This window comes from Arvicola amphibius, chromosome 4 (assembly GCF_903992535.2).
Source record: "Arvicola amphibius chromosome 4, mArvAmp1.2, whole genome shotgun sequence".
Classification (NCBI taxonomy): domain Eukaryota; kingdom Metazoa; phylum Chordata; class Mammalia; order Rodentia; family Cricetidae; genus Arvicola; species Arvicola amphibius.
The window spans coordinates 27553538-27566343 of NC_052050.1; the positions used below are offsets into that span (position 1 = coordinate 27553538).

Sequence of the window (12806 nt, forward strand, 5' to 3'; positions counted from 1 at the left end):
TTATAGGCATGTGCCGCTACACCTAACGTAGCTAATGCTGGGGAGTGAGCCCAGGACTCGCACATGCTAAGCAAACAGCTACAGCTAGAGCCTTTCCTTTGACTCCTTTTTCCTCTGTCTTCTGTATATTCTGCCTGTGAAATGTCTATTCTTGTCTTTTGCCCATTTTCTTTTCTTCTTTCTTTTTCTTTTTGGGGTCTGAGACAGGGTTTCTCTGCGTAAGAGCCCTGTCTGTCCTGGAATTCTAGACCAGATTGGCTTCCAATTCTTAGAGATCCACCTGCCTCTGCCTCCCAAGTGTTGGGGTGAAAGGTGTGGTACCGGTTTCTCTCTTATGTCACCCAGGTGGCCTGGAAGTCTTGATGATCCTGCTTCAGCCTTCTCAGTGCTGTGAGTCCATGAAGGCAAGGCTTTTCTCAGTGCGCAACACCGAAGTCTCTCCATTTCATTAAAAAAGAAGAAGAAGAAAAAACCATGGACTGGAGAGATTGTTCAGTGGTTATAGAGCACATTCTGTTCTTTCAGAGAACCGGAGTTTGATTCCCAGCACCCGCATCAGATTTCTTAAAAATTGTGTAACTCTAGCTCCTGGGGATCCGACACCTATCTATCTTAGGGTCTCTATTGCCATGAAGAAACACCATGACAACAGCACTCTTATTAAAGTGGTGGCTTACAGTTCAGAGATTCAGTCTATTATCATTAAGGCAGGAAGCATGGTGATGTACAGGCAGACATGATGCTGGCTACATCTTGATCAGAAGGCAACAGAAGTTGACTGAGACATTAGGTGGGAACCTTAAAACCTGCCCCCATACTTCGTCTAAGAAGACCATACCCACTCCAACAAAGTCATACCGCCTAATAGTGCCATTCCCTAGGAGCTTATGGGGGCTAATTACTTTCAAACTACCACACCCTTTGACCACTTCATACATAGACATACAAATAAACACATAATTAATGAATAATAATGCCTGGCGTGACGCCTTTAATCCCAGCACTCAGGAAGCAGAGGCAGGTGGATCTCTGTGAGTTAGAGGCCAGCCTGGTCTACATAGTAAGACCCTGCCTTAAAAAAACAATAAAAAAAAATCCTCCCACGTCAACAACAAAATTCTCCTACTGCGTTTCCTACCACCCAGTGCTCACTGCAATTTCCAGCTCTCTGGTAATAATAGGTTTGTTCCTTTATAACTAAACTTCATGTAGGTCTATTTGATTATCACTCTGCAGAGATTACTCAGCCTTTTTATCCCCTCTGCCCTGTTCTTTCTTCACAGTACTTACGTAACACCGTGTATTCACTGTGAATTTCTTTTTATTGTTTGTTCTAATTCTCAACCCTACCTGAAGCCTCAGGTGAGCTCACTGCTTTATCCCTAGGTTCTAGAATGGTACCTGCTGCGCACATAGTATTTAGTGTATTTGTTGCTTGACAGGACGAAGGAGAGCCAGAGTGACCATCCTACGCGGGCTCGAGTTTGGACTTCATGCAGTGTGAGCGCCACCTCCCGGGAAACCAAATTTTCTCGGGAGGAAGTGAGTCACACGACAGCAGGACAGGAACAAAACATGGCCGCCAGCGGTGGGGGGAGGGGGTAAAGAAAACAAAAACCACACCCAGTGTCGGAAGGAAGTTAAACACTGGAAGAGTGCTCCCTAGGATGACACCCTACTCACCAGAGGAAGCGGGGCCTGGCGGTGTTCGGCCAAAAGGGTTCTCCGGAATCAGAACTGCACCGAAAGGTTCCGCGCGAGCAGCTGCTGGGAACCACGTGAGCCCGGGGCGCGTTTCCGGTGCGGGCAGTCTCAGCCGGAGTGAGAGACCTGGCTTCTGAAGGGGTGAGAGGAATTCGGGTGCTGAGAGCAAGGGGACGGGTCGTGGGCCTAGGAGGGCGGAGAGCGAGCTGGGTGTTAAATAAAGGGAAGGGTGCATTCTCTGAGAGGCGCTGAAGAAGAAGATCGCGGGCTAGGCTGTGGGCAGGTGCAGACCTGTCAGCCTGACACGCCACGTGTGTGCTCGCCTTTGCGGCCGCAGTTCCTGTCAGACTGCGCCAGCAGGACTGTGTCTTATTCTCTTTCCAGCCCGGTGCTGGGCACAGAGCTGGAGCTCCCACAGTGCTTGCCGAATGAATGAATGAATGAATGAATGATGTGTGTGTGTGTGTGTTTGTGTGTGTGTGATCGATCGGTGTGCAGAGCCTTTCATAGGGGCTGTTTCTGACATGGTAGGCCATTTCTGAGGAATCTGTGCTTGCTCACATTTCCTTCAGAGATTCTCCAGCTAGTCTTCGGGTTCTGTCTCGCTTTGGAAGGCATAATTGAAATTTGAGACATCCTATTTGCTCCTGTTGACTGCGAGGCCCTATGGCTTGGTATCAAAGATAGGGGCTGGAGTAATAGATCAACTCTTTGTGCAGGTCTCAGACCGTGGAGGCGGGAGAGGGGAGGACAGCACCAACAGCGGTGATCATTAAAAGATCATGTATTATTATTTGTGTGTTCTTGTGCATGCATGCCTTAGCATCCATGTGAACACCAGAAGACCACTTTGTCGAGCGGGCTTGGGCCCAAACTCAGGCTTGTGGTACAAAAACCTTCGCCCACTGAACCATCTAGCTGGCTCAGGACCCATTCTTAAGGTATAAAATTAAAGGTTAACTCAGGTTCACCAAGGCAGAGCCAGGAGCTAGTGTTCCTATCCTCTTAGGTATTGTCTTTCAAGGTGGAGTCTCCTTTCATCTTGTGTGATTGTGTTCCCTGGAAAAGGAAGGTTCTGGGACAGATGCTCTCCAGGTGTCTTCCTCCAGTGATAGTGTCCCGTGTCAGGTATTGTGCTGTGGCTAGTCACAATACTCGTTGCACTTTTCCCCTAATGCATGGTGTAATAAATGCTAACTGCTGTTCTTACATAATGGACTTTCATGTTTTGCGTCCTTTATTCTCTGACAATTTTGTGCATGTGTGTATTAGCCGTCCCCCATTACACTCTTCAGCTCTCCTGCCGAACTCCTTGCCACCAGGCCCCCTCCTACCTTCATGTCTTGGATTTCTTTCTCGTGTGTGTAAGTGTGTGATTGAGAGCGAGTTAGAGCTGCTTGCTTCGTGGATGGAGGAATTATTTGCTGAACCATGGACAGTTTACTCTTGGCTGCACCAATGAAGAAAATGATACCCACAGCCATCAATCAGCTGCAGCTCCCCAGGCAGGGGTAAGGCCGTGGGCCTCATGCGTGCCTCCCCATCCGTGATGGAGCATAGTCATTGCATCTCTTATGTAGCTCAGTTCAGGTTGGGACCATTGACATGGGCAACCACATCTAGCCCACTACACTCAGCTCTATTATCATCTTCTTCTTCTTCCTCCTCTTCCTCTTTTTCTTCCTCTCCTCCTCCTTCCCCCCCCCCCCCCCCCCCCCCCCCCCCCCCCCGGACAGCCTGGAATACCTCTGTCCTTTTTGCCTTAGCCTTCTTAGTGGTGGGTTTACTGGCTTGCATTCTCAGACTTGGTTTTTTTCTCATTACATCCTAAGGTGTATCCCAAATTGCATAGGGCTGGGCAAGCTCATTCTTTGTAAAACAAAGATGGTTGCTATGGCATAGCGTTCTAATGCTGTAGCTCACACTGTTTTGTAACAGCTGTGACTTTCACTAGGAAAACCATATCTATACGGTTTCCCCTAACTGGTGTTACTGAAAAAAATGGTGTCTTTTTAATGTGTGGGTCTTAGGTTTGCATCTCCTTTTTTAGTTCCATCACAGTAGAAGGTCAATCGGAGCTTATGGAATCAAGTGGAATAGAAATCACGGTTCCAGCTTTTGAGCCCTTCGCTACTTCAGGATCATAATCCATTGCTGAGTGAACTGGGCAGGGACTGGGATTTTACTAGAGACACTTGGGGTAGACATAATATAGTAAAGCCAGTTTTATAAGAGAGTAATCTGCTTGAGAAGGATCATGATGAGGGTAGAGAGTCAGTCCTGTTTCACTGCCCTGCTTGCCTCTCCCCAGGACCATGGCCAACAGTGAACGCACCTTCATTGCCATCAAGCCTGATGGGGTCCAGCGGGGGCTCGTGGGAGAGATCATCAAGCGTTTTGAGCAGAAGGGATTCCGCCTTGTTGGTCTGAAATTCATGCAGGTGAGTGGAGCTCACGCTTCCTATTTTGATTCTTTGGAGCACAGCAGAATGCTGTGGAATAGCTCTTGTGTCTGCCTTGTTTCCTGTCTAGACATCTCCATGGCAGGGTGCCTTAGAACCCGAAAACCTCTCAGTGATTAAGCATGTTAGCTGAATCTTGGAACAAACCAAGTCATTTGGGGCTTTCAAAAATAGTCTGTCTTTTCCCCTAGCAATGTAGAATCCCACACATTTCTGCAGAGCTATAATTTCTGGCTCAGCTCTGGGTATTTTGGAGCTCTTGGTCTCTAACCTCCTAGGCCATTAATTTTAGAGACTATCCTTTAGCCCTTATCCTCCTTGAGGTAGGTTGTCAGGAAGAAGGTCTTTGCTTCGCTAATTATACCTGATAGATACCGAATATGAGTCAGACATGATGCATGGGGCTTTGTGGGGAAAACTGCAGTTTTGCTTGGGAGGCTCTCCTCATAAAACAGAGAAAAGAAATAATTCTAAAATGCCATATATATATATATATATATATATATATATATATATATATTTGCCATAACTGTTCTGTAACTCTTGGTGATCCTCCTTTCTCAGCATCCTGAGTCCTGAGATTATGTGCATGAACCACCCAGATAACAATATTTTAATAAATACCAAGGATTGATTGCCCAAGAACTCTTCATCAAACAAATCTATAAGATGTGAATTCCAAATATTTTTTTCCCATTAAAGCAATACACTTTTGACTCCTAGTGTATTTTGAGTTTGAGTTTTCAATGTTAAGTTTTTATTTTATTATAATTTTGCTGTTGTTTCTGAGACAGGATCTCACTGTACAGCCCTGGAACTGGAGTTATAAATTTTTATGACCCTCCTGATACGGTACAAGAACCAAACTCAGGTCCTCTGCAAGAGCAGCAAGTGTTCTTAACCTCTGAGCCATCTCTCCAGCCACTAATTTTGTCCTTTTTTTCCCCAAGACGGTTTCTCTGTGTAGTCCTGGCTGTCTTGGCACTTACTCTGTAAATGAGGCTGGCCTTGAACTCACAGAGATCTGCCTGCCTCTGCCTCCTGAGTGCTGGGATTAAAGTTGTGAACCACTACTGCCTGGCGGTTTTGTTCTTATGTAATTTTTTTTTGCTGTAAGGAGTAGACTGTTCTTAATGCTAAGGGGAGAATATGGTGGCATTCTGAGAGTTGGGTGTGGGGTTGCATAGCAGCAAAGTTTCTGAAAGCACAATGAAATGAACCAGTTATTTGTTAAGCACAATAATATATGTGAAGTACACAGTTTTCTTCTCCATCTCTCATGGCAGCTCTGAGAGATACTTATTCCTGTCCCTACAGTTGCTAGGGGGAAACTGAGGCTTAAGGAGGTCAGATAATGTGCCTGCTAGCCCATGCAGGGAAGTGCTGACATTGTAACTTGAGTCTCTGGTCCCTAAGCACATTTTCCTCTCTTACCCAGACATTTCTTTTGAGGATATGGGTTTGGTGAAGAATGGAGAAGAGAGATCTGACATGACTCTAAAGGGATATTCCATCTGCTATAGACTTGAGATTATCCCCCTGCCCCAATAGAAGCTTATGGTCAGTTTTCCAGGGTAAAGATTATTGGAACCAGTGAACAGAATGGAGTATCGTGGGAAAGGAGGAAAGCCAAGTCTGCATGTCTTAGCTGGTACTTCTACCAGCCCTCCATTTGAATGGGCAGGCTCAGACTGCAGCCCTGTTTTATAAAGTTTTGTTTTGGCAAGTGATGACCAACCAGGGGCTGAAGGATAGGACATTCTGAATGTACCTTTTGGCAGCTAATCCTGTGTACCCCTAAAGTGCCAATATGCTTTGTATGATGTATGTAGTTGTGCAGAAATGTGAAAACCAAGGGGAACTACTGTGCCATTGCAAGGCTGCGTAGATGCAGACAGAATGCCCAGCTAGGGTACATGAAGATGGTTTTCTCTGTAGCTAACTTGATTTGTTCCCACATATCAATCTTGCATATGTGTGTTTGAGTTCTCTCTCTCTCTCTCTCTCTCTCTCTCTCTCTCTCTCTCTCTCTCTCTCTCTCTCTCTCTCTTTCTCTCTCTTTGATTTTATTTTGACACAGGGTTTCTCTGTAGCTTTGGAACCTGTCCTGGAACTAGCTCTGTAGATGAGGCTGGCCTTGAACTCATAGAGATCCACCTGCCTCTGCCTTGTTTCCTGTCTAGACATCTCCATGGCAGGGTGCCTTAGAACCCGAAAACCTCTCAGTGATTAAGCATGTTAGCTGAATCTTGGAACAAACCAAGTCATTTGGGGCTTTCAAAAATAGTCTGTCTTTTCCCCTAGCAATGTAGAATCCCACACATTTCTGCAGAGCTATAATTTCTGGCTCAGCTCTGGGTATTTTGGAGCTCTTGATCTCTAGCCTCCTAGGCCATTAATTTTAGAGACTATCCTAATGCTGGGATTAAAGGCATGTACCACCACCCGACTCTAATTCTCTTCTTTCCCTTTGCTTTTCTCCTCTCTTTTGTTCCTTCCCATTCCCTCAACCCTCCTCGCTGAGGTAGGGTCTTAGGTTTCCAAGGCTGGCCTTAAATTCACTGTGCAGCTGAGGATGGCCTTGAATACTTTGGTGTTCCTGCTGTCTTCTGAGTGGTGGAATTATAGATGCTGATACCATACCCTGCTCAAATTCACTCTGGTTTTTTTTTTTGTTGTTGTTTTAAATTTAAACCCTTTAATGTATATGGGTGTTTTGTTTGCACATATGTTTGGTACCTGTGGAGGTCAGAAGGCACTGAATCCCTCAGAACTGGTTGCAGATGGTTGTAAGCTGCCATGTGGATGCTGGGAGTTGAACCTGGGCTGGCCTCATGATGAACAGCCAATGCTTTTAACTATTGAGCCATCTCTTCTTTAGCAAAATTATTTATTGCTCTATGTCATGTACTTTTAGATAGTTTAGGTCCCTCTGGAAATTAATTACGTGGTCACTGCATTGGACTTTTATCCTTTGAATAACTGTCAGGTGCCCCTGGGAGATGGCCATGGTCAGTTTAATGCTCATCCAATACAGAGACTATCTTTCATGTTTCCATCTAACATTTTAGTTGAAGTGGTTTCTGGGAACAGAAAGTCATTGTACTGTTACTTTTAACAGTGGGTTCCCTTTTTTCTCGTTCTTTCTTTTTTTCTCGTTCTTTCTTTTTTTCTTTCTTTCTTTTTCTTTCTTGTGTGTGTTTTTCAAGACAGGGTTTCTCTGTGCAGTCTTGTCACTTCTCCCCGTTAGTGAGGTAGAGGATGAAACCTTGTTATAACTGACCCCCCTAGCTTTGAGCTCATCTTTCCACCATCAGGAGGAATGAGGGAAGCAATTAGCCTACTGGTTCTTAAGGGCTGGGGCCAGTTCTCACTGTCTGTCCTGCGGCAGGCTTCAGAGGCCCTTCTCAAGGAGCACTACGTCGACCTGAAGGACCGTCCCTTCTTTACTGGCCTTGTGAAATACATGCACTCAGGACCAGTGGTTGCTATGGTGAGTGTGTCTGTGTGGGATATCGATGGGAGTGACTCATTTGGGTGTAGAGCAGAGCGAGTGCTGCATTTCCTGCGGTGGGCACCAGACCCTCTTTGTTGCAGAAGGAACAGGCTAGTGGGGTGAAAACTGACTCTCTGAGCCGCCAAAGAAAGTGAGCATTTGCTTTCCCCAGCCCAAGACTGGGAGAAATCAGGAGCGATCTGCTTGACTGCATTCCCATGGAACAGAGGGAGCTTGGTTTATTATAGTACCACATACAGTTTCACCAAGCACCTTTCTAAACACTTTAGATAAAGCTGCAAGACAAAATAGTATCTGTTTTTATTCTTTCTTTCTGAAAATGATTTATTGAGACAGGGTCTTAATCTGTAACCCAGCCTTGTGACCTATAGTTCACTGTATAGCTCAGGCTAGCCTCAAATAGTCCAGGCTGTCTTGGAGCTTTTGAGTCTCCTACTCACTGTACTGGGATTACAGGCGTGCATCACCACACCAGATACAACACTACTTTTCAAAGTACAGAAAGGAGGTTGGGATGGATGGTGGTAAGAAGGAAGATGGGATGAGAAGTGTGCATCATGCCACAGCTGTGCTGTTAGGTCTCACCAGTACTGGGAAGTTATGGGAGGTACCATATTTAGCATTTTATTTACTTATTTTGTTTCTTTGTGACAGGATCTGTCCTAGTCAGTGTTCTATGGCTGTGAAGAGACACTGACCACAGCAACTCTTATAAAGGAAAGCATTTAATTGGGATCTTGCTTATAATTTCAGTGGTTCAGTCCATTATCATCGTGATGGGGATCATGGCTGCATGCAGGCAGACATGTACTGGAGAAGTAGCTAGAGCTCTATATCTGGATCTAAAGGCAGCAGGAAGAGGGAGCCATTGGGCCTGGCTTGTACTTTTTTTCTTTCTTTTTTCAAAGATTGAGTGATTGATTGATTGATTGATTGATTGATTTAGTATTCTGCCTGTGTGTATGTCTGCAGGCCAAAAGAGGGCACCAAATCTCATTATAAATGGTTGGAAGCTACCATGTGGTTGCTAGAAATTGAACTCTGGGCCTTTGGAGACTCTGGCATCGCCAGCATCTTGGGGTCTCCAGCACAGAGTCTTTCTATGTAGGCATGACTGCATCCTGGAGCTTTTTTATATAGAACAGCTGGCTGACTTTACAGAGATCCATCTACCTTCCTCCACCTCTGGAGTGGTGGGATTACCTCAGTGGCAATATTTAGCACTGCTGACTGCCCTGTGAATGGATCTGGGGAGGATAAGGGTCCAGATGAAGGGTGGCCAGCATCCCTAGTACTGGAACATACAGGCATTCTGTTAGTGAATGAGAGGGCCCTATTCTGGAGCCTTTTTCTTTTATTTTGAATCACCAGATGCCAGGTTTTCTACCGAGAGTGTTTTTTTTTTTTTTTTTTTTCCCTTGACCGTGTATTCTTTTGCCCTTGGAGGTCTGGGAGGGGCTGAATGTTGTGAAGACAGGCCGGGTGATGCTTGGAGAGACCAACCCTGCAGACTCTAAACCCGGAACCATTCGAGGAGACTTTTGCATCCAAGTTGGCAGGTAAGAATTGGTGTTTTTTTACCCTTATCCAAAATCTGTGTTAGTTGCCACAAGTATTTGGGCCTCTAAGGCTAGAAATGAACATAATACCATCTGTGGGTCAATTTCTTTTATTTTAAAGATTTATTTATTACATATACAGTGTTCTGCCTACGTGTATGCCTGCGTGCCAGAAGAGGGCACCAGATCTCACCATAGATGATATGTGAAACACCATGTGGTATCTGGGAACTGAACTCCGGACCTCTGGAAGAGCAGCCAGTGCTCTTAACCACAGAGCCACCTCTCCAGCCCCCTATTTATTTTATCTTTTAAAGTTCATTTTTACTCTTTCCTTTTTCTTTATGTATATGGATAGTTTTCCTGCCTGTGTGCTTGTGTACTGCTTTCATTTCTTGGTGCCCGAGGAGGCTAGAAAAGGGCATTGATCCCCTAGCACTGGAGTTACAGATGGTTCTGAGCCCCATGTGGACAGTGGGAACTAAACCCAGGTCCTCTGGAGGACTAGCCAGTGCTTTTAACAACTGAGCCATCTCTTCCACCCCTAGTTTAGGTTTTTTTTTTTTTTTTTTTTGCTTTTATTTTTTGTTTTTGTTTGAGACAGGATTTCTCTGTGTAGCCTTGGCTGTCCAAGAACTCACTTTGTAGACCAGGCTAACCTTGAACTCACAGAGATCTGCCTGCTTCTGTCTCCCAAGTACTAGGATTAAAGACATGAGCCACCATGCCACGCAAGTTTAGTTGTATTTTGAAACAATGTCTCAAGTATGCTAGCTAGCCTCAAAATTGCTATTCTTGAATTCCTGATCTTTCATCCTTCCTTCTTTCCTCCCTCCTTCCTTCCTTCCTTCCTTCCTTCCTTCCTTCCTTCCTTCCTTCCTTCCTTCCTTCCTTCCTCTTCCTGATCATCTTCTCCCTCCCCCTCGCCACCTCCAAGATTTCTCTGTGTAGTCCTGGCTGTCTTCTGTCTTGAAACTTGATCTGTAGACCAGGCTGGCCTTGAGCTCAAGAGATCCTCATGCTTCTGCTTCCCAAGTGCTGGGATCAAAGCAATGTCTGGCTCAGATAATTTTTTTTTTTTTGGTTTTTTTTTTTTTTTTTTTTTTTTTTTTTTTTTTTTTTTTTTTTGAGACAGGGTTTCACTGTAGTTTTAGAGCCTGTCCTGGAACTAGCTCTTGTAGACCAGGCTGGCCTCGAACTCAGAGAGATCCGCCTGCCTCTGCCTCCCAAGTGCTGGGATTAAAGGCGTGCGCCACCACCGCCCGGCTGGCTCAGATAATTTTAAATGGGAGTTTTGTCTTCCTGCTTCTGAAGGTGGAGACTGACTTGGATGGTCCCCTGTGTTTATTTAATCCCATTTCCTATGCCTGCCTGCCTGCCTTTTTTTTCCTTCCTTCCTTCCTTCCTTCCTTCCTTCCTTCCTTCCTTCCTTCCTTCCTTTTCTTTCTTTTTGATTTTTTGAAACAGGGTTTCTCTAGTGTTGGAGCCTGTCCTGGAACTAGCTCTTGTAGACCAGGCTCAAACTCAGAGATCCGCCTGCCTCTGCCTCCCAAGTGCTGGGATTAAAGGCGTGCGCCACCACTGCCTGGCTTCCTATGCCTTTCTTGAATGTAGAACCTGATCAGAGCTTTCCTGAAGTTTGCATTCTGGCAGTGTTTCTGTGGGAGGACCACTCACATATAGTCATCCATTTGACATGTTCTGAAGTACTAGGGACTCTGACTTCTGTTAATGCTTTTGGCTCTCAGCAGTGGTCATGCAGGGGACTGTGGGCAGGGTCGTCATCTGGGTTTTGGTAATGATGCTCTCTCTCCCCACCCAGGAACATCATTCACGGCAGCGATTCTGTGGAGAGTGCAGAGAAGGAGATCAGCTTGTGGTTTCAGCCTGAGGAGCTGGTAGATTACAAGAGCTGTGCACAAAACTGGATCTATGAGTGACAGGAGGGCACCTGCCCTTCGCCTCTACTTACCCTGTTCTCACAGGCAAGGGACCAGAAACTAAATATTTCTGGGACTTCCTTTGACCTGGAAGGAACCTCTGGGAGCTGTGACTCCCCGCGCAGTGTTATGTGCCATTGGTAGATTAAAGTGTTTCATCTCCAGTATTGGGTCAGCTAGTTACTTTGCATGCCTTCCTTCCTCCTCAGGATCCTGGATAACCTGAACCGACAGAATGTAAATGGTATGCAAATGACTTATATTGGCCTCGCATACACAGAGAGACTCTTGTGGTTGTCTTTGAGGTTTGAGCCTCCACCCTGGGATACACAGGCATTTCTTTGCCTGTCTTTCTTCTCATGCCCTGCATTCTTATTCGCTCTTGGCAATGAGCCAGTCAGCAAGGTCTGTGGAGGATGGGCAAGGTTGTTAAACGGCTGGGAACAGAGGGTGCATGAGAAATAAAGATGCCAACTCAAACATGTTGGCTCAGGCCTGTAATCCCAACACTTGGGAGACAGAGGCAGGTGGATCTCTTGAGTTCAAGGTCAGCCTGGTCTACAGAACTAATTCCAGGACAGCCAGAGCTACACAGAAAAATCCTGTTATTAAGAAAATATAATAAATAAAAAGAGGGCAGCTCTGTTGGTGCAAGAAATCCAATTAGGTCAAATCAAGCCAAATTAAAATGCCCATTGTTTTATCAGGTAAGACACTCACAGGTGGCCAAGCGCATGGCGGGGAGAAAGGAAAGCAGGGAGCCCTTGCAGACCCGAAACCACGCTTTCTCCTCTGGGAGCCGCCTTAAATACCCTGTGGGAGGGGTCCTGACCCTCCCCTGAGGAGGGGGTCAAGACCAGGCATGCTGGGATTTGGAGTCCAGAGTAAAGCAACTCCCAGGCCAGGTTGGCTGGAATGGATGCCAGGGGCTGGGGGCTACACTCCCAACTTAACACCTGTCCCCCCAAAGAAAACCAACCAACAGACAAAACAAATAAAAAGAAAAAAATGCCAACTCAAGCATGTTGGCTCAGGCCTGTAATTCCATTCATTACTCAGGAACAGAGGCAGGAGGATTATGAGTTATAGGCCAGTCTGGACTACATAGTGAAACCTTGTCAAAACAAAACCAAACAGCCTAGTGTGGTGGCGCAGGCCTTTTAAGTCCAGCACTCCAGGAGGAAGAGGCAAGGTCAGCCTCCTCTACACAGTGAGACTCAAAAAAATCAAAATGGGGGCCGGGTGGAGGTGGCGCACGCCTTTAATCCCAGCACTCGGGAGGCAGAGGCAGTCGGATCTCTTTGAGTTCAAGGCCAGCCTGGTCTATAAGAGCTAGTTCCAGGACAGGCTCCAAAGCTACAGAGAAACCTTGTCTTGAAAAACAAAACAAACAAAAAAATAAATAAATCAAAATGGGAACCGCTCATTCCCCAGACTGGGCATATAGCTTGGTTGGTAGAGAGAGTGATTGCCTGACATGCATGAAGCCTTGGGTTCTATCCATCACTACATAACTGGGCATGGTGACTCTGTAATCCCAGCACTCAGGAGATGGGATCAGAAGTTCAAAGTCATCCTCAGCTTTATAGTTTGAGGCCAGTTTGGGCTATACAAGAACTTATCT

The 12806-nt window shown here is 45.8% G+C and overlaps 1 protein-coding gene across 1 annotated transcript; it reads left to right on the forward strand.

Moving 5' to 3' along the window:
- Positions 1-1694: 1694 nt before the first annotated feature.
- Positions 1695-11346, forward strand: Nme1 (NME/NM23 nucleoside diphosphate kinase 1). The gene is made up of 5 exons (XM_038325827.2): positions 1695-1845; positions 4016-4145; positions 7558-7659; positions 9130-9242; positions 11065-11346. The coding sequence occupies exons 2-5, from the start codon at positions 4020-4022 to the stop codon at positions 11180-11182; spliced, it is 459 nt and encodes a 152-aa protein (XP_038181755.1). The 5' UTR covers positions 1695-1845; positions 4016-4019; the 3' UTR covers positions 11183-11346.
- The last annotated feature ends 1460 nt before the right edge of the window (positions 11347-12806 follow it).

What these genes read in the sequence shown, in the direction of transcription:
- Nme1 (XM_038325827.2), top strand. Translation starts at nt 4,020, where the DNA reads ATGGCCAACAGTGAACGCACCTTCATTGCCATCAAGCCTGATGGGGTC. An exon ending in TTGGTCTGAAATTCATGCAG is followed by an intron (nt 4,146 to 7,557) that starts GTGAGTGGAGCT and finishes GTCCTGCGGCAG; the next exon opens with GCTTCAGAGGCCCTTCTCAA. An exon ending in TTTTGCATCCAAGTTGGCAG is followed by an intron (nt 9,243 to 11,064) that starts GTAAGAATTGGT and finishes CTCCCCACCCAG; the next exon opens with GAACATCATTCACGGCAGCG.